General features: G+C 32.8%; 1 protein-coding gene across 7 annotated transcripts in view; it reads left to right on the forward strand.

Annotated features, from left to right (window-relative positions):
* Positions 1-21,819, forward strand: part of cobll1b (cordon-bleu WH2 repeat protein-like 1b) — a 155,775-nt gene that overhangs the window by 108,596 nt on the left and 25,360 nt on the right. For all 7 annotated transcript variants that reach the window (XR_015498704.1, NM_001365214.2, XM_087265854.1 and 4 more), the window contains 6 exons: positions 101-308; positions 6,686-6,911; positions 7,560-7,619; positions 10,855-10,952; positions 11,266-11,487; positions 16,297-16,435. Coding sequence is in view for 6 of the 7 variants with exons in the window: in NM_001365214.2 (NP_001352143.1) it covers positions 101-308; positions 6,686-6,911; positions 7,560-7,619; positions 10,855-10,952; positions 11,266-11,487; positions 16,297-16,435 (953 nt within the window). In the remaining variant the exon portion in view is untranslated. The remainder of the gene's footprint in view (positions 1-100; positions 309-6,685; positions 6,912-7,559; positions 7,620-10,854; positions 10,953-11,265; positions 11,488-16,296; positions 16,436-21,819) is intronic.

Consider the following 21,819-nt stretch of genomic DNA (forward strand, 5'->3'; position numbering starts at 1 on the left):
CTTTAAATGAAACATTGACCTCAAAATAGGCTTTCTGATGATCTTTGTATCTTCTTTATGCTGCTAGAACTGACATTGATGGTCTGCTGTGTGTTTTCAGCAAGCCCATGATGGACCTGCTGGTGATGCTTTGTGCCCAGCACCACTTGAACCCGTCGGGCCACACCCTCGAGTTGATCACCACCAACAGAAACCATGTAAAGTTCAAACCCAACGCCCTCATCGGAGCCCTGGAGGCTGACAAGATCCTGCTGAAACCCAAAGGCATGGAGGACAAAAGCAAAAAGACAGGACCGCATATGCCTGAGGTATTCTGATGCTCAGTTAGAACCTGAAACATGATTTAACGGGATAGTTTACCCAAAAATTTAAATTAAATCATTATTTATTCTGCCTCATAAGTCTGTTGAACACAAAATAATACAACGTGAAGAATGCTGGTAGCTGGCACCCATTGACTTCCATAGTATTTTTTTCCAACTATGTAAGTCAATAGGTGCCAGCTACCTTCATTTTTTTTTATAAATATCTTCTTTTGTGTTTAACAGAAATCATATCTCCTTTTTTTTTGTGACCTACATTTTATACTAAACTACATAATATTAAATCAGAAGATGGTGGCAAACAGTGAATGTACGTATATGGATGTGAAAGTATGATCAATATGAATATGAATGATGATCAAGGTGATCTGATTTCTAGATAAGCCAATGTTATTTAGTCATTGTTATCTGTTAATAAAATACCTTGGAATGTCATGACTGACTGGTCAAAATCTACTAAATGTTTAATTTATAAATTATTTATTTATTTATTTGTTTTTTATGAGTTTCTTTCTTCGTTTGATTTGTGCTTAGAAACCAGTTAGTTAGTTAGTTATTGAAACCAATCGACTTCCATAGCAGAAAAAAATTACTATGAAAGTCAATGGGTGGCAGCTACCAGCATTTTTCAAAATATCTTCTTTTGCTGTTCGTAGTGTTAATACGGGATGCAAAAATCTGCTTGGGGCACATTCATGTATCATACCACTAAGTGATGCACTGAGTGTATGCTTTGCTAAAAAGATAGGTCTTTAATCTAGTTTTGAACTGCGAGAGCCCAGACATTATCAGGAAGGCTATTTCAGAGTTTAGGAGCCATAAATGTGAAGGCCCGACCTCCTTTACTCGACTTTGCTATTCAAGGGACTACCAGAAGCGCTGAGTTTTGAGATCTTAAAGAGCGAGCTGGATTGTGGCGAGATAGAAGGTTGGTTAGATAAACAGGAGCTAGATTATTTAGAGCTTTATAGGTGAGAAGTAATATTTTAAAATCAACATGAAACTTAACAGGCAGCCAGTGTAAGGAGGATGGGGGTGATATGATCAGATTTTCTAGACCTGGTAAGAACTCTGGCGGCTGCATTTTGTACTAGCTGAAGTTTATTAATAGAGGATGCTGGGCAGCCAGCAAACAGAGCACTACAGTAATCCAGCCTAGAAGTCATAAAAGCATGGACTAGCTTTTTAGCATCTGAGATGGATAGCATACTTCGTAACTTAGCAATATTTCTCAGAAGAAGGCAGTTTTTGTGACATGGAATATATGTTTTTCAAAAGTTAAATTGCTGTCTAATACTGTATAACACCCAGATCTTTCATAGTAGAGCTAACGCTAACTCTGTATCCCTCTAACTGCAGGTTGAGTTGTGAGATCTGCTGTGTGCAGGATTTAGGCCAAATAAGTAATAATTCTATTTTGAGTTTAAGAGAAGGAATTTGTTGGTCATCCAGTCTTTAACATCTTTAATACACTCAGTTAGCTAAGGCAGATCAGACATCTCATCAGGTTTAGTTGAAATATATAATTGAGTATAATCTGCATAGCAGTGAAAGCTGATCCCATGTCTTCTAATAATGTCTCCCAGGGGTAGCATGTAAACAGCAAAGGGCTTAAAACTGATCCTTGAGGCACCCCATACTTTACTGGGCTGACTTGTGAAGGCTGTACATTAATATTCCCGAACTGATAACAATCAGCTAAGTATGACTTAAACCATTGTAGCGCCTGTCCCTGGACACCTGTAGAGTGGTCTTATGACATTCAAATGCATATTATTCCCAGATAACAATCACTAAATAACACCAGCTCGCCTTGATCATAAGTGAATACTTTCACATCCATATACTTGCGTCCACATTCATATGTATCTAACTACTCCACACTGGCTGTTTGCCGCCAACTGAATAATAAGTAGGTTGTTGTATGCTCCATTCAACCAGTTTAGTTTCTGTCAGCTTTACGTATTTGTCTGTATGGCGCCATCTTTTGACTGAATAATGCACAGATTAGTGTATACTCCAGCTTCTGCTTTCATTCTCTTTCGGCTTTGTGTGAAATTAAAGAATTGATAAACTATTACAGCTCAATGATTTGTGTCTAATTTTGATGTTTTGTGGCAAGTATTTCTGCAATAAGTGGGATAAAGTACATCCAGGAGGGTTGTTATTGCAGAATAAAGCCCTTCAGTCTCATACAACAGTGCTCCACTTCTCATCTGGCTTTATTCTTCGATTACAAACAGCTGGATGTACTTTAACAACCCAACGTAATGTTTTTATCTATATTGATTTTGCCATGAATTAGCTATAAGTTGTTGATGTGTCGATACGTAAACAAACTTGAGCCTGTGTTTAACAGGAGAAATAAACTCATAAAGGTTTGGCACAAGTGAAGTGTGTGTAAATGCTGTAAGAATGTGCATTTTAGGGTGAACTATTCCTTTAAGGCAAGTTGCATTTATTGTTTTTATAATAAGACAATAATGACATTGATCAGCTCAATTTCTATAATTGGTTATTAGGGGAGTGCATTAAGATGATAATTACTGCATAAGATAATTATGGTTTTGATGATGTGTCATTGACATGTCATTCTTATTAAAAAAAGCATTGACTTCATATTGAAGCCCCATTAAAATGCAGTTAGAATGATTAATATAATTAGTAATTACCAACACTACTAAATTAATTACTTCAGATTACTTGAACAAGTGAAATGAAATGAAAGCAAAAATATAATAATTATATGGTGACTATTTTGATTAGATGAGCAATAGTTCAGTTTGTATTGTATAAAACAATATACAGTGAATAAATGCCACTGATATTACTTCTGTTTTATTTGTCTCACTGCAAATGTGAGGTCAAGTGTTGAAAAATAAATCTTAATATAACATTTGAAATAAAATCGATAAAATAATAATAATAACAAAATCAATAATATTAGCAAAATATATTTATTCATTCATTTATATTCCTTTGGCTTAGTCCTTTTATTCATTAGGGATCACCACAGAGGAATGAACCACCAACTTATCCAGCACATGTTTTGCACAGTGGGTGCCCTTTCCGTTGCAGCCCATTACTGGGAAACTAGATAGATAGATAGATAGATAGATAGATAGATAGATAGATAGATAGATAGATAGATAGATAGATAGATAGATAGATAGATAGATAGATAGATAGATAGATAGATAGATAGATAGATAGATAGATAGTTGTATTGGATGGATGGATGGATGGATGGAACGATAGATAGATGGAACAATAGATGGATGGAATGATAAATAGATAGATGATGGATGGAACAATAGATGGATGGATGGATGGAACGATAGAGAAATGGAACGATAGATGGATGAAACAATAGATAAGTGGATGGAGCGATTGATTGAACGATAGATAGATTGATTGATTGATTGATTGATTGATTGATTGATTCATTCATTCATTCATTCATTCATTCATTCATTATATTCCATACCAGAAACATACATATGATCTATTTTAATGTTAGCTAATCAGAAGACATCTTATAATAGTTTTCTTAGTCATTTTCGTGTTCATGTTTGTTCTTTTAGTCATGAATAAAAGCAGATCTGCTCTTCCACACCCTGTGAGAGGAGCCTGACTTTTATCTAGATAACTAAAAGCAGCAGAGCTTGACTGTACAGCACACTAACAATCCACAACATCATCAGTTACAAACAGTGTCTGAGATAAATAACGTGGCTGCTGGATTTTATTAAAACTGTTCATTTTCATGTTTCTCAGTCAGGGAACCAACATCAGGATTACATATTTAAATTAATTAATTTATTCGTTTATTCAATTTAATCTGTTTGTATTCGATGACTTAGTCCTTTTTGCTTATTAGAATATGTTGTTACTGGTGGTGTAACAGATCACAAATCATTTTTCAGATCAGCCAAAAAGGCGAGGAGATAAACATAATTTGCTTTCCATTAACAAAAAAAAAAACAGCACTGCAAGACACTTTTAGTTTCAACAAACAGAACTTGAAGAAATTAAGAAATAATCAGATAAAATAAAAAAAAACTGTAAAATATTCAGTACTGTGAAAAATGTACTGTTACTACTACTGTTGCTGATAACACTACATGTCGAAATCTAATATTATATTGTGTACAAGGACTTATTTTTAGTCCCATTTTCAATAAATGATTCAGTTATTCACTCATAAAACTTCATGTTTCAATGCTAGATGTGTCATTTTTGAGGAGGTTGTATTATATACAGTTGAAGTTAGTATTATTAGCCCCCCCCCCCCCCCCTTTTTTTTTTCTTTTTTAAATATTTCCTAAATGATGTTTAACAGAGCAAGGACATTTTCACAGTATCTCTGATTGTCACAATCACCACAACTTCTAACCACCAGAGGTTGCTGGAAAACATTCACTCTCATAGAACTACAAATCTGCGTGTAAATGGACTACATATTCAGTCATGCCACACACACCTGCTTCCTCATTTAGACTGATTACACTCTCACCACCTGAGGATTGTCAAATACTGATTACACACAGTATTTAAGCAGCACACACACTCATTCAAATTGCAGAGTCTTGTTTTCTGTCACTAGTAACACTACAATGTGTTTTCCCAGTCTTGTTATCTTGTGTACCGACCGTTAGCCTTGTTAGCCTCTTTGTCTTTGCCTGCCTTTCTGACCTCTAGTCTGTATTCGACTGTGATTCTGGACTGTCTCCAAATACCTGTTTGCGCCTGTGTTGACCATCGCTTGTCTGACTTTAAATAAACCTGCATGTGGATCCAAAACTTTTGTTGGTGGTGTCACTCCCCGTGGTAACACTGATCATATTTTTTCTTCTGGAGAAAGTCTTATTTGTTTTATTTCGGCTAGAATAAAAGCAGTTTTTAATTTTTTAAACGCCATTTTGAGGACAAAATTATTAGCCCCTTTAAGCTAATTTTTTTTCGATAGTCTACAGAACAAACCATCATTATACAATAACTTGCCTAATTACCCTAACCTGCCTAGTTAACATAATTAACCTAGTTAAGCCTTTAAATGTCACTGTAATATGTAGTAAAAATATGTAGTAAAATATTATTTGCTGTCATCATGGCAAAGATAAAATAAATAAGTTATTAGAAATGAGTTATTAAAGGTTCAGGACACCCTGGAGAACTTTTTATTTTATTTTAACAGATTTGTTTGTGTTGAGCATTAGTTAAGACAATGTTAGCATCTGTCAGCTTTAATTGTGGGGAAGACTGGATAATTTTAAGCTTTTGTCAGCTAATTTCAGCTTCTGGGTTTAAAATGATTTTTGGGGCGGATCAAAATCGGCGACGTAGCGCAGTACTGCAAGTGCAATGACGACGCGTCGGTTTCTCATTATTATTCATAGCGGAGTTTTCTTATCCTATGAGAAGAGCCGGCTGCTTAATTATTCATGAGAGCACGTGCATTCCGAAGGCAGACCTGCCAGTTTCAAGCAAGCTGTGAGACACAGACCAACGGCACGCAGTAGCCGTTCATGAAGGCTTGTATGTGTTTGTTTCCATGATCCACGGGGTTTGTTGCATGTTTTTTCCCCGCGATCCTGTCAGGGCCGATCATACAGCAAAGCTGTGTGTGTGCTGCAAGCATTTTTGTCGGGAGAGCAGCACGCGAATTAGAGAATGGCGGACGTTGACTTTTACACATCGCCGTGCTGCTATGTTTGCCTAAATCCTCAATATTACCAGCAGGGCTAATGGTTAAAATAGACAGGTCAGGAGATCTGCTGCACTGAGTCTGCATTCAGATCTATAATAAATGAAATTACAAATAACAAATGTAGCAGGGTATTAAATTACTGTTTATTTCTTTGCATTTTAACGTTGTAAACTATAAACTCATGTGTCTCCTCAAGGTTTGTGTCTCATTTTGTGAGCTAACTGTCAACAACAGTTGTTTGCTCCCCTTCTCCCCTGCTGGCCACGCCCACTCCTGCCCTATGCTCGCGGAGCTCCACGCCCATTAATCATGCATCTTTTAAAAAAATTCTGAAGTAGACTTTAACCGAAAGTGGGGGGTGTCATGGCCCTTTAAAACTATTATGATTAGAAATGTGCTGAAAAAATCTTCTCTCTGTTAAACAGAAATTGGGGAAAAATAAACAGGGGGGCTAATAATTCAGAGGGGCTGATAATCCTGACTTCAACTGTATAAACATAATACTTATTTGTTTGTAACTTTAACTTAGTTTGTAGTCATGCAATAATGTCTGCATTTTGTGAAGCTGCTTTGAAACAATAATGCACACACATGCATGAGCGCGCACACACATAATATCCAAGTAAGTAATATTCTATCTTGTCTCATTCAGGCCACTGTGCGATTAGTGATCAACTACAGAAAAACCCAGAAAACCATCCTGCGAGTGAGTCCTCGAGTTCCTCTGCGCGAGCTGCTCCCGGCGATCTGCCAGAAGTGTGAGTTTGACCCGCAGACCACACTTTTATCACCAAGCGTCCAATCAGAAGACACACTGGACCTGAGCGGATCCCTCAATGACTTCGGCCTGAGGGAAGTGTACGCAAGAGACACTAGAGGTAAGTGTGTGTGTGTGTGTGTGTGTGTGTGTGTGTGTGTGTGTGTGTGTCTGTGTGTCTGTCTGTGTGTCTGTCTGTGTGTCTGTCTGTGTGTCTGTGTGCGTGTGTGCGTGTTTGCACATCAGGACACAAATCTGTATAATGACATGGGTATGACACAGGTATTACAAAAAGGAGGTGAAATATGAGGACATTGGTGACGTCCTCATTCCTCAAAAAGCTTATAAATCCCACAGAATGAGTTTAATCAGAGAGTAAAGCTGCACACAGTCTCCTGTGATGGTTGGGTTTATTGTTGGGGTGGGGTGAGGGCAATATAATATACGGTTTGAACAGTATAAAATGAATGGAAACCTATGTAATGTCCCCACTTTTCACAAAAACAAGTGTGTGTGTGTGCGTGTGCATGCATGTGTGTGTGTGTGTGTGTGTGTGTGTGTGTGCATGCGTGCGTGCGTGCGTGTGTGCGTGTGTGCATGCGTGCGTGCGTGTGTGCGTGTGTGCGTGCGCGTGCGTGTGTGTGTGTGTGTGTGTGTGTTTATGCTGACTTTATTAAAATGACCCATATGAAGTCATGCAAGACCAGTTTAGAGGTGACATTGAGTTTTTTACTCTACTGTACTCTTGTGTTTGTGTTTTCTCTTGCAGTTATTAGTCCTGTAAGTCCTATCAGTCCAGTCAGTCTTCCTCCATCTCCAACTCGCTCAGGTATGTGATCATTTCTGTTTTATATATCATATACATGTCGTCAAATGAAAGTTATTGTTGTCTATCTCTTACTTAAAATGAGTTCTTTAGTTAAGGCTGTACTCTTGTTATGTTGTGTATTGCTTTGTGTATTTGATGTTCCTTTTGATTATGTTTGTTCATTTTGTGTTATATTATGCTTTGTTAATTTGTTAATTTTCTTGTTATTTTTATGGATGTGTTGTGTTTAATGTATGTATTTATTAATCATTTACGTTATGTTATGTTTACTTAGTTTATATTGGTGTGTTTATTTTTGGTATGTTTTGTAATTTTATGTTTTTGTTTGTTTTAGCTTATGGTTATGCTGTATTTATTTATGGGGTGTTTGTATTATGTTATGTTGTGTTGTGTTTATGCTATGCTATGATGTTGTTACGTTATGGTTGTTTTGTTTATTTCATGTTATTGTTATTTTTATTTTATTTAATTATATTTAATTTATCGTGTTGTGTTGTGCTCGTTGTTGATATATAATGTTGATGTATAATATTATATTATATTATATTATATTATATTATATTATATTATATTATATTATATTATATTATATTATATTATCTCGTTTTTATGTTGTGTTGTGTTTGTGATGTGGTGTTCTGTTGTGCTGTTTTTTTGTTGTTATGCTGTGTTTGTCGTGTTGTGTTTGTTGTTATGTTGTTGTGTCTGTTGTTATGTTGTATTGTGTTTGATATTATGTTGTGTTATTGCGTTTGCTATGTTGTTTTTGTCATGCTATGTTGTTGCATTTGTTGTTTTGTTTGATGTCGTGTTGTGTTTGTTGTGATGTTTTATTGTGTTTTTGTCATGTTGTGTTTGTAAATTTGCTGTGTTTGATATGCTGTGTTTGTTATGTTGTGTTTGTTGTTTTGCTGTGTTTGTTGTGTTTGTTGTTATGTTGTTGTGACTGATGTTATGATGTGTTTGTTGTTTTTTGTATTTGTTATGTTGTATTGTTTGATTTGTTATGCTGTGTTTGTTGTTATCTTGTATTGTTTGATATGCTGTGTTTGTTACGTTGTGTGTTGTTTTGCTGTGTTTGTTATGTTGTTGTGTTTGTTTATATGTTGTTGTGACTGTTGTGTTTGTTGTTACAGTATGTTTTATTGTGTTTGTTATGTTGTTTTTGTCAGGCTGTGTTGTGTTGTTTGTTGTTTTGTTGTTGTGTTTGATGTCATGTTGTGTTTGTTGTTATGTTTTATTGTGTTTGTTATGTTGTTTTTGTCATGCTATGTTGTGTTGTTTGTTGTTTTGTTGTTGTGTTTGTGGTTTTGTTGTGTTTGTTGTTATGTTTTATTGTGTGTTTGTCATCTTGTGTTTGTTGTTTTGTTTTGTTGTATTTGTTATGTTGTATTATGTTTTTGTCATGTTGTGTGTGTTGTTTTGTTGTTATGTTGTATTGTGTTTTTGCATGTTGTGTTTGTTGTTTTGTTGTGTTTGTTGTTATGTTGTATTATGTTTTTGTTTTGTTGTGTTTGTTGTTATGTTGTATTGTGTTTTTGTTTTGTTGTGTTTGTTGTTATGTTGTATTGTATTTTTGTCATGTTGTGTTTGTTGTTATGTTGTTGTGTTTGTTGTTATGTTGTCGTGTCTGTTGTAACGTTTTGTTTGTTGTTTTGTTGTATTGTTTGATATTCTGTGTTTGTTATGTTGTGGTTTTTGTTATGTTGTTTGTTGTTTTGCTGTTTGTTGCTATGTTGTATTGTTTGATGTTGTGTTGTTTGTTGTTTCGTTGTTGTGTTTGATGTCTTGTTGTGTTTCTTGTTGTTTTATTCTGTTTGTTGTTATGTTGTGTTTGTTGTTTTGTTGTGTTTTTTGTTATGTTGTATTGTGTTTTTTTCATGTTGTGTTTGTTGTTATGTTGTTGTGTTTGTTGTTATGTTGTTGTGTCTGTTGTTACGTTGTATTGTTTGATATGTTGTGTTTGTTGTTATATTGGATTGTGTTTTATGTTGTGTTTGTTGTTGTTATTGGATTGTGTTTTCTGTTGTGTTTGCTGTTATGTATTTGTGACTGCTGTTATGTTGTAATGTTTGATGTTATGTTGTGTTTGTTGTTTTGTTGTATTGTTTGATATGCTGTGTTTGTTAAGTTGTGGTTTTTGTTATGTTGTTTGTTGTTTTGCTGTGTGTGATGTTGTTTCTTGCTATGTGGTATTGTTTGACGTTGTGTTTGTTGCTATGAGGTTGTGTTGTTTTTGTTGTTATGTTGTATTGTGTTTATGTTGTTTTTGTCATGTTGTGTTTGTTTTTACTGTGTGTTTGTTGTTGCGTTGTGCTGTGTTTGCAGTTGTGTTATGTTTATTTTATGCTTATGTTAGTTTGATGTTGTTCTGCTGTGTTTAAGTCAAGTTATTAAGGGTGTACTCACACTATGCTATCCGAACCGTGCCCAGGCCCATTTCCCAGGTCGTTTGAGAAGTGTGAGTGCTCTAAATCAGGCTCAGGCACTGTTCACTTGACCGGCCATGGCCCGGTTGGAAGAGGTGTGCCAGAGCGTGGTTCACTTGGGCTTTAGCGTGGTATGCTTGTGTGTGAGTGCAAAACGCGCCTGAGCCTGAAACTGAAAGTGAGACGTGACTTTTAAGGGTCTGTTTGATATGGATTTATTAATCATTCTTACTGTTCAATGAACGCAAACTGTCAGAGCTTATTAAAGATGCAAACCCCTCACTGCACGACAGCTGCACCTTCAGGAAACCTCATAATTCCGGCAGCATGAGGACTTTATGATTGTTTATGAGCGTCAAAGGTGCCAGATCTGTTCGGCGAAATATCAGACTGCGTGTCACTACATATTAAACCACTAAAACGATAAAAATAAAGAGATCTAATCTGTGCTTAGCGAAAGCACTTACTGAACAGCGCATCATCGATGACGTAAGCGTGCCCAGGCCCAAATGTAATGTGAGTTCGGGCCGTCAGGTGAGACGGGAGGGGGGACAAGCGTGCTTTGGTCCGGTTTAAGGCAGCTGTACATAGTGTGAGTACGCCCTAAGTTGTATTGTATTAGCATTTTAAGTCCACAAAGGATAGATGAGATACTTCAGTTGTTATTAGTAATTATCACACCGTGTCATAGTTTAAATATGTTCAATCATAAATACATTTCCTATATGGGTTTGTTTGGAACAAACACTGTAAAATAAACACTTTAAATAAGAAGTTAAAACTCTCTAATCTGCATTGAATCCCAGAAATATTTTATCACGGGAAAGAAAAATCCTTGCGGGAGAAGGATAACAAAAGGCGCTTCAGTCTGTTTCGCAGAGGAAGCAAGAAGCAATCCGAACAGGTGAGTCATGAAATCACAGAAGTATGAAAAAGGAACAATAACATTGAGATTTTTGTGCTGACGTTGAGATAAGGTCAAAGTCGTGTGTGTGTGTGTGTGTGTGTGTGTGTGTGTGTGTGTGTGTGTGTGTGTGTGTGTGTGTGTGTGTGTGTGTGTGTGTGTGTGTTTGTGTGTGTGTGTGCTTGTTTTCCTTTCTTTTGCAAACATTCCCTGGTCATATTTGCTTTATGCAAATTATTAAAGACTTTTGCTTGCATGTGATTGGCTCTGGTTGGTAGTGATCTGACTGGTGATTGGTTGTTTCTTGTTAAAGTCTATGACCGTGAGCGCTCCGGCTTCTCCAGTGCACAGAAAGCAGCGGCCGGTCAGTATGAGCTCCTTCAGCACGCATGTACCCCTCAGCTACGACTGCAACACGATGCCCTCCGACACGCCGAAAAAACGACGAGCGCCGCTGCCGCCTAGCATGATGTCACAGAGCATGCCCAGCGACCTCAGTCAAACACAGACCACTGTGCATCCTGATGGCAACCAGGTATGTAATGCTGTGCTGAGATTTGGTTAATGTTTATTAGGAAAGCTTGCTTTGAACATGCACTGGAGTGTAGAAGTATGAAAGTAGGCTCAACATATGACTTTAGGTGCAGTGTTTTTTTTTTTTTAATTTATGTATATAAAAGTATTATTATATTTTAATAAATTGTACCAAAACGACAGTTTACAGTTAATGTTACTATAGCTTTATATTATATTATATTATATTATATTATATTATATTATATTATATTATATTATATTATATTATATTATATTATATTATATTATATTATATTATATTATATTATATTATATTATATTATAATTCTAAATAATATATTATTAATATTATTAATATTATTATTATTATTATTATTATTTCTATAATGTATTAATTTAATATTAAATTGCTTTATTATTTTTCCTTCAGCTTAGTCCAGGGTTTATCACAGTGGAGTAAACCGCCAACTACTCTGTTTACTGCAGTGGATGCCCTTCCAGCCACAAAATTATAACCAAAGCATATTTTAAAAACTATTGGATTGAGAACAGGTGACTGTGGAGGCCATTTCAGTTCAGTGAGCTCATTGTCATGTCCAAGAAACCAGTCTGAGATGATTCACACTTTACGACATGCTATGTAATCCTGCTGGAAGTTGTCATCAGAAGATGAGTACACTGTGGTGATAAAGGGAGTAGCCATCAGTAGATGAGTACACTGTGGTCATAAAGGGATGGACATGGTCAGTAACAATACTCAGGTAGGCTGTGGTGTTGACATGATGCTCAATTGGTACTAATGGGCCCAAAGTGTGCCAAGAAAATATCCCCACACCATTACACCACCACCACCAGCCTGAACTGTTGACACAAGGCAGGATGGATCCACGCTTTTATGTTGTTGATGCCAAATTCTGACCCTACCATCCGAATTTTGTTGCACAAATGGAGACTCATCAGACCAGGCAACGTTTCTCCAATCTTCTATTGTCCAATTTTGGTGAGCCTGTGTGAATTGTAGCCTTAGTTTCCTGTTCTTAGCTGACAGGAGTGGCACCTGGTGTGGTCTTCTGCTGCTGTAGCCCATCTGCCTCAAGGTGTAACTGTTGTGAGTTTGAGTAACTGTTGTCTTTCTATCAGCTGGAACCAGTCTGGCCATTCTCCTCTGACCTCTGGCATCAACAAGGCATTTGCGCCCAAAGAACTGCCGCTCATTAGATATTATCTCTTTTTCTGACAGTTTTCTGTAAACCCTAGAGATGGTTGTGCTTGAAAATCCCAGTAGATCAGCAGTTTCTGAAATACTCAGACCAGCCCGTCTAGCACCAACAACCATGCCTTGTTCAAAGTCACTTAAATCCCCTTTCTTCTCCATTCTGATGCTTGGTTTGAACTGCAGCAGATCGTCTGGACCATGTCTACATGCCTAAATTCATTTGCGTTAACGAGCAGTTGGACAGGTGTAAAGTGGCCGTTTAGTTTAGTTTAGTTTAGTTTAGTTTAGTTTATATATATATATATATATATATATATATATATATATATATATATATATATATATACATACAGTTAAAGTCTGAATTATTAGCCCCCCCTTTGATTTTTTTTCTTCTTTTTTAAATATTTCCCAAATTATATTTAAAAGAGCAAGGAAATTTTCACAGTATGTCTGATAAAATTGTTCTTTCTGGAGAAAGTCTTATTTGTTTTATTTCGGCTAGAATAAAAGCAGTTTTTAATTTTTTAATAAACATTTTAAGGACAATATTATTAGCCCCTTTAAGCTATATATTTTTTCCGTAGTCTACAGAACAAACTATTGTTATACAATAACTTGCCTAATTACCCTAACCTGCCTAGTTAACCTAATTAACCTAGTTAAGCCTTTTAATGTCACTTTAAGCTGTATAGAAGTGTCTTGAAAATATCTAGTAAAATATTATTTACTGTCATTATGGCAAAGATAAAATAAATCTTTTATCTTTTAATAAAAAGTTATTAGAAATGAGTTATTAAGACTATTGTGATTAGAAATGTGTTGAAAAAAATCTTCTCTCCGTTAAACAGAAACTGTGGAAAAAAATAAACGTGAGATAATTATTCAGGGGGCTAATAATTCTGACTTCAACTATATATATATATATATATATATATATATATATATATATATATATATATATATATATATATATATATATATATATATATATATATATATATATATATATATATATATATATATATATATATTCTCTAATCTATTGATGTATTAGTTTCTTTGAAGCAAGCCCTAGATGATAATCTGCCGTTTCTGTGTGTTTCCAAACGTTTGCTTTTGGACCCATTCTACTTAAATTGAGGCTTCATAATCATGGAGTCTTTAAAAAAACAAAAAAGAAGCAAACAAACAAGACTTTGTAACCTGTTATTTCACGAGCCGAGTTCAAAGAGCAGGTCTGGATCTCCATCTAAACAGCTGTCTGTGAACACAATGAGCGGTTAAACTTTCTTTGTCAGTATTTCTTTTGTTTTTCTGTAAACTAAAGTTTAAACTCGAGTCATTTCATCAGATCGTCATTAGAGAATGAACACAATAATAAAAAAAAAAAAAAATTAGCTGTGTTTCCATTAAAAAAAGATGTCAGAATTATTAGCGTATATTTTTCCTAGAACAAATTTCTGAACATAATTAGAAATAACCTGCCTAGTTAACCTAACTAACCTAGTAAAATCTTTAAATGTCACTTTAAGCTGTATATAAGTGTCTTGAAAAATATCTAGTCAAATATTATTTACTGTCATCATGACAAAAATAAACTAAATCTGTTATTATAAATGAGTTATTAAAACTATTATGTTCAGAAATGTGTTGAAAATCTTCTCTCTGTTAAACAGAAATTGGTGAAAAAATAAACTGGGAGGCTAATAATTCAAGGGGGCTAATAATTCTGACTTCAACTGTATATATGTATGGACAAGTGCACTTTGGCACGATTCAAGGCAACTGTACCTCTAAAAAAAATCTGATGTTTTACACTGTGCTCACTTCAATAATTTGTCCATTAATGCCTCCCATCACAGCCATTTTTATCATCACATGATCTGTTAAAACAAAATCATGTAAAATATTCTTCCATCATTATTTGTGTTTTTAGTGGATAAAAACTTATCCTACTCAGATGTGCGTATTTTTTAAGATTTTATTCACATTTTCAAAATTGCATATTGGTGTTTCAATTAAGCATATTTTTCATAGCTTATTCCAAAATGGTTTGATATATATATATTATATATATATATATTATATTATATTATATTATATTATGTTATTTTATGTTATATTATAATGTATTATAATATATTATATTAAATTAAACTATATTATATTATATTATATTATATTATATTATATTATATTATATTATATTATATTATATTATATTATATTAAACTATTATATTATACTATATCATATTATATTGAATTATATTATATTATATTATGTTAAATATAATAATAAAATTTTTGTATTATTTTATATGATATTAAATTAAACTATATTATATTATATTAAATTATATTATATTATATTATATTATATTATATTATATTATATTATATTATATTATATTATATTATATTATATTATATTATATATCATAGTATGATATATCATATTATATTATATAAAATTATATTATATTATATTATATTATATTATATTATATTATATTATATTATATTATATTATATTATATTATATTATGTTAAACTGTTTTGTATTATTTTATATGATATTAAATTAAACTATATTATATTATATTATATTATATTATATTATATTATATTATATTATATTATATTATATTATATTATATTATATTATATTATATTATATCATATTATATTATATTATATATCATAGTATGATATATCATATTAAATTATATTATATTATATTATATTATATTATATTATATTATATTATATTATATTATATTATATTATATTATATTATATTATATTATATTATATTATATAGTGGTTAGCACTGTTGCCTCACAGCAGGAAGGTCGCTGGTTCATTAATTTAATTTTCGGCTTAGTCCTTTTATTAATCCGGGGTTGCCACTATTCTATCATATTCTATCATAACTATTCTAGCATATGTTTTACGCAGCGGATGCCCCTCCAGCTGCAACCCATCACTGGGAACACTCTCATTCACACTCATACACTACAGACAATTTAGCCTACCGAATTCACCTACAGTGCATGTGTTCAGACTGTGGGGGAAATCGGAGCACCCAGAGGAATCCCATGCTAACCCAGGGAGAACATGCAAACTCCACGCAGAAATGCCAACTGATCTAACCTGGACTCGAACCAGCAACCTTCTTGTTGTGAGGCGATCAATCTACCCACTCTGCCATCGAGACGCCCCGATTTTTATTATATTTTAAAGAATTATACCACTACTAAAGTTTACAGTTGATGGTACTATGACTTTAAAAAAATCTCTAGTTTTAAAGACTATTAAAACATTTTTTAAGTGGATTAAAAGATATTTTATTTGCATCTTGGTGTTTGAATTAAGCATGTTTTTTTATAGATATTCCAAAATGCAGATAAAAATAGGCGGACGGAAACATTGAGCTTTGCAGTATTTGTTTTGTTTCTCTAAACTCTGCTCTGGGTAGAGTCGTTTCATCACCTTGTCATTAGGGAATGTGGTTCCGTTTCCTACAGCCAAATATTTGTAAGTGCATGTCACATTTATTACTGTCCCTCTGGCTGTTTTTGCACAGAATCTGTCCTCTTTGAGTCGGGCCTCGTCCACAGAGTCGTCCTTCAAGAAATCGTCTACTAAGAGGAAAGCTCCTCCACCTCCGGTCATGATCAGCACAGACACTACACATCAAGACACAACAGACTCAAGCATGACAGGTCAGACTACACACACACATGCACATGCACACAGAGACATAAACACACACACACACACACACACACACACACACACACACACACACACACACACACACACACACACACACACACACAAACACACACATGTAATGCATAGTTTCTGTTAAGCCAATTGTTATTAAATATTTATAAAAATAAACATTTGTACAATAAAATTTGTATCATAAATCATATATTATATTATGTCATATCATATTTCATGACTTATATCATGTTATAAATCATATCATATCATAAATTGTATCATACTGTATGTCATTTTATATATCATCATGTAAAATATGTATTATTTACCATATCATATCATATACCATTTTATACTCTTTATACTTATATTACCATATTATATCATATATCATATACCATAAATCATATACCTTTTCATATCATATCATATATCATATCATTATCTTATTAACGTATACCAAATCATATATCATATCAGCATATACTATATCATATCATGTCATATCATTGTATACCATATCATATATAAAATCATCATACACAATATCATATACAGTTGAAGTCAGAATTATTAGCCCCCCTTTGAATTTTAATTTCTTTTTGGCTTAGTCCCTTTATTAATATGGTGTCACCACAGCGGAATGAACCGCCAACTTATCCAGCAAGTTTTTACACAGCGGATGCCCTTCCAGCCGCAACCCATCACTGGGAAATATCATATATAATTTTATATCATATCATATACCATATTATATACCATATCATATATTATCATATACCATATCATATCTTCAGATACCATATCATATTATATCATCATATACCATATCATAGTGCATTTAATATCATCATATATCATATCATATCATCATATACCATACCATATTATAATCATCATATACCATATTATATATCATATCATATTATATTATTTTATACCATATCATATAGCATATAATATCATATACTATACCATATAGCATATAATATCATCATATACCATATCATATATCATATCATCATATACCATATCATAGAGCATATAATATCATCATATACCATATCATATTATAATCATCATATACCATATCATATTATAATCATCATATACCATATCATATAGCATATAATATCATCATATACCATATCATATCATCATATACCATATCATATTACAATCATCAAATACCATACCATATTAAAATCATCATATATCATATCATATAGCATATAATATCATCATATACCATACCATATTATAATCATCAAATACCATATCATATCATCATATACCATATCATATTATAATCATCATATACCATATTATATATCATATCATATTATATTATTATATACCATATCATATAGCATATAATATCATATACTATACCATATAGCATATAATATCATCATATACCATATCATATATCATATCATCATATACCATACCATATTATAATCATCAAATACCATATCATATCATCAAATACCATATCATATTATAATCATCATATACCATATCATATTATAATCATCATATACCATACCATATTATAATCATCATATACCATATCATATTATAATCATCATATACCATACCATATTAAAATCATCATATACCATATCATATTATAATCATCATATACCATATCATATTATAATCATCATATACCATATCATATTATAATCATCATATACCATACCATATTAAAATCATCATATACCATATCATATTATAATCATCATATACCATATCATATTATAATCATCATATACCATATCATATTATAATCATCATATACCATACCATATTAAAATCATCATATATCATATCATATAGCATATAATATCCTCATATACCATATCATATTATAATCATCATATACCATATCATATTATAATCATCATATACCATATCATGTTATAATCATCATATACCATACCATATTATAATCATCAAATACCATATCATATTATAATCATCATATACCATATCATATTATAATCATTATATACCATACCATATTAAAATCATCATATATCATATCATATAGCATATAATATCATCATATACCATACCATTTAACATACCATATAATATAATCAAATACCATATCATATAACCTATCAAATTATATATTATATCATATAATATAATATACCATATAATATATCCATAACAATTGTCCATCCTTTAACCAACATATAAATATTTAATATATCATATATAATATCATATATCCATAATCATTGTCCTTTAACCATTTTTTTACAATTGTAAATATTGTATTCATATATTTTTATCTGTAAACCGAATAATAATTTTGGATATTTATTTTTTGCTTTAAAGCAAAAGAAAACTATAATACTTAATACTTAAAATGCAATAATACTTCATATTTTGTTGTACTATATTATATTTTTATCAAACAAACAAACAAACAAACCATTTTTGTTAGAAAACAGCACAATTTAATTTTCAACTTTGAATTTAAGTGCTATTTTATATATTAGAGATTCTTTTAAAAAATATTGAATTAATGTAATAAAATACAATATAATGGAATGTGATATAATATAAAATTACTATATATTATTTGATCAAATGTAAAACTAAAGTTTGTTAATGAACAGAGGAACTTATAAAACAGATTAAGATTTTTCTTTCTTTTTTTTACAATACATACTATTTAATTACTCTAATAACAATGAGAATTTAATTACTAGTTCACTATTTTATCATGTTTCGTGCTCTGTAATAATGAGTTGGCAGTAGGTGGAAAAGAAAAGAAAGGAGGTCATTATTTAGAGTTTAGAGAATTATTTGCAGTGTTTGTTTCATTATTTAGAGGATCTTGTGCTTGAATGAACAATAAATGTACTTTGAACTCCAGAGGCTCAGTTGGGATTTGGGGAACAGTGTGTAATTCCATTTACTTTCTGTATGTTTGGTCGCCATCTAGTGGTTTAATAGGCACATCACAACCTTCTGTAATTTGATATAATTGAAATACTTACTGTCTGTCTGTTTGTCTGTCTGTCATTGCATTGTGCTAGAAACCAACCTTAGTTATAAAATCTCCATGTTAGATGTTTATTTAGTTTATTTTAAATGAGTTATTGTTTTTATCTCACTTTATATGATGTGTCCTTAAATTCTGTGTATTTCCATTTAAATTTATAATTTGATACAATGTACTTTTTGTGTATGTGGATGTTACATAATGCACTTACTGAAAAAATTACCATCATCTAATTACATCTGTAAATGATTTTTGTATTTGATTACACTGCCGACTCATCCCTTCACCAGGGGTTCTCAACCTTTTTTACTTCAAGAACCGCCTCTTTCTGTGAATTATTTTGAAGGCCCACTTGTCAGACATTTTCTTTTAAACTGATTGTCTCAAGAAAATGCTTATTTTAAACCCTTATTTATTTATTACTATTATAAAAGAATATATAAATAGTTGAAGTCAGAATTATTAGCCCACCTTTGATTTATTTTTTTATTAATATTTTTTTTTTCCTAAATGGTGTTTAAAGGAGCAAAGAAATTTTCACAGCATGTCTGATAATATTTTTTCTTCTGGAGAAAGTCTTATTTGTTTTATTTCGGCTAGAATAAAAGCAGTTTAGATTTTTTCATGAACCATTTTAGGGACAAAATTATTAGCCCTTTTAAGCTATTTTGTTCCGCTAGTCTACAGAACAAACCATTGTTATACAATAACTTGCCTAATTAACCTAATTAAACCTTTAAATATCTCTTTAAGCTGTATAGAAGTGTCTTAAAAAAATATCTAGTAAAATATTATTTACTGTCATCTTGGCAAAGATAACATAAATCAGTTATCAGAAATGAGTTATTAAAACTATTAAATATACATATAAACTATTAAATATACAAATAAATATGTAAATAAAATATATATTTATATAAAATAGATAGATAGATAGATAGATAGATATAGATAGATAGATAGATAGATAGATAGATAGATAGATAGATAGATAGATAGATAGATAGATAGATAGATAGATAGATAGATAGATAGGCTTTTTCTTCAATAAATGAACCTGACAGGACAACAGGAGATGGCAAAAAAGTTGCTGCTTTGAATTGGACTGACTACTATTCATCTACTGCTATTCAAATTCATAAAAAATTAATTCATTCGTTTTCTTGTCGGCTTAGTCCCTTTAATAATCCTGGGTCGCCACAGCGGAATGAACCGGCAACTTATTTAGCATTTTTTTATGCAGCGGATGCCCTTCCAGCCGCAACCCATCTCTGGGACACATCCACACTCACATTCACACACACACACACTCATACACTACGGACACTTTAGCCTACCCAATTCACCTGTACCGCATGTCTTTGGACTGTGGGGGAAACCGGAGCTCCCGGAGGAAGCCCACGCGGTCGCAGGGAGAACATGCAAGGCTCCACACAGAAGCCGAGGATCGAACCAGCAACCCAGCGACCTTCTTGCTGTGAGGTGACAGCACTACCTACTGCGCCACTACGTCGCCTCATTAAAAATAAACAGAAAGATGTATATGTACAGTAAAAGCACTCTGAATCTGTTGAATCACACTGATCTGAAGGCGGTTAGGTTTGCAGCTGGATATTATTGAGTGTTCTGTCAGGAACAGTGAACAGCTGTTCCATTCAGAAACACCACCAAGTCTCGCTAGATCCTCCTGTACGGGCGTGTGTCCGTTATAAAGCACTTTAATATGGACAACTATGCAGATATATTAAAGTGTTCACACAAAGACAGCATGCATAGTTTGTCAATCAATGCACTCATGCAACTTCGCAGACCTGAGACACAAGTGAGCTATTTATTATAACTCTAATCATTGTTATCTTTACATTTGTGTGATGGTTTGCTTTATACAACTGAGAATGTAGTCCTAGTTGGCGTGCAGCTGTTTAAGCCACAGTTATGTCTGTATGTAACGATGAGGCTGATTTTGCAAAACAGTTGAGTCCAAAGTAATCAATCACAGAAAAAGGGAAATGCCATTTCCTTGATCATTTTAATATGACGTATATAATAATAAATCTTGCCGCCCACCTGCAGGATCGCTGAGGCTCTGTGTGGAGTTTGCATATTCTCCCCATGTTGGCGTGGGTGCTCCGGTTTCCCTCACAGTCCCAAGACATGCTCTATAGGTGAATTGAAAAAACTAAATTGTTCATAGTGTTTAAATGCAAGAGTGTATGGTGTTTCCCAGTACTGGGTTGCAGCTGGAAGGGTATCCGCTGTGTTTAACATATACTGGATTAGTTGGTGGTTCATTCCACTCTGGCGACCCCTGATAAATAAGGGACTAGGCCGAAGGACAATGAATAAATAAAT

This window comes from Danio rerio, chromosome 9 (genome assembly GCF_052040795.2).
Source record: "Danio rerio strain M-AB ecotype USA chromosome 9, GRCz13ab, whole genome shotgun sequence".
Lineage (NCBI taxonomy): Eukaryota > Metazoa > Chordata > Actinopteri > Cypriniformes > Danionidae > Danio > Danio rerio.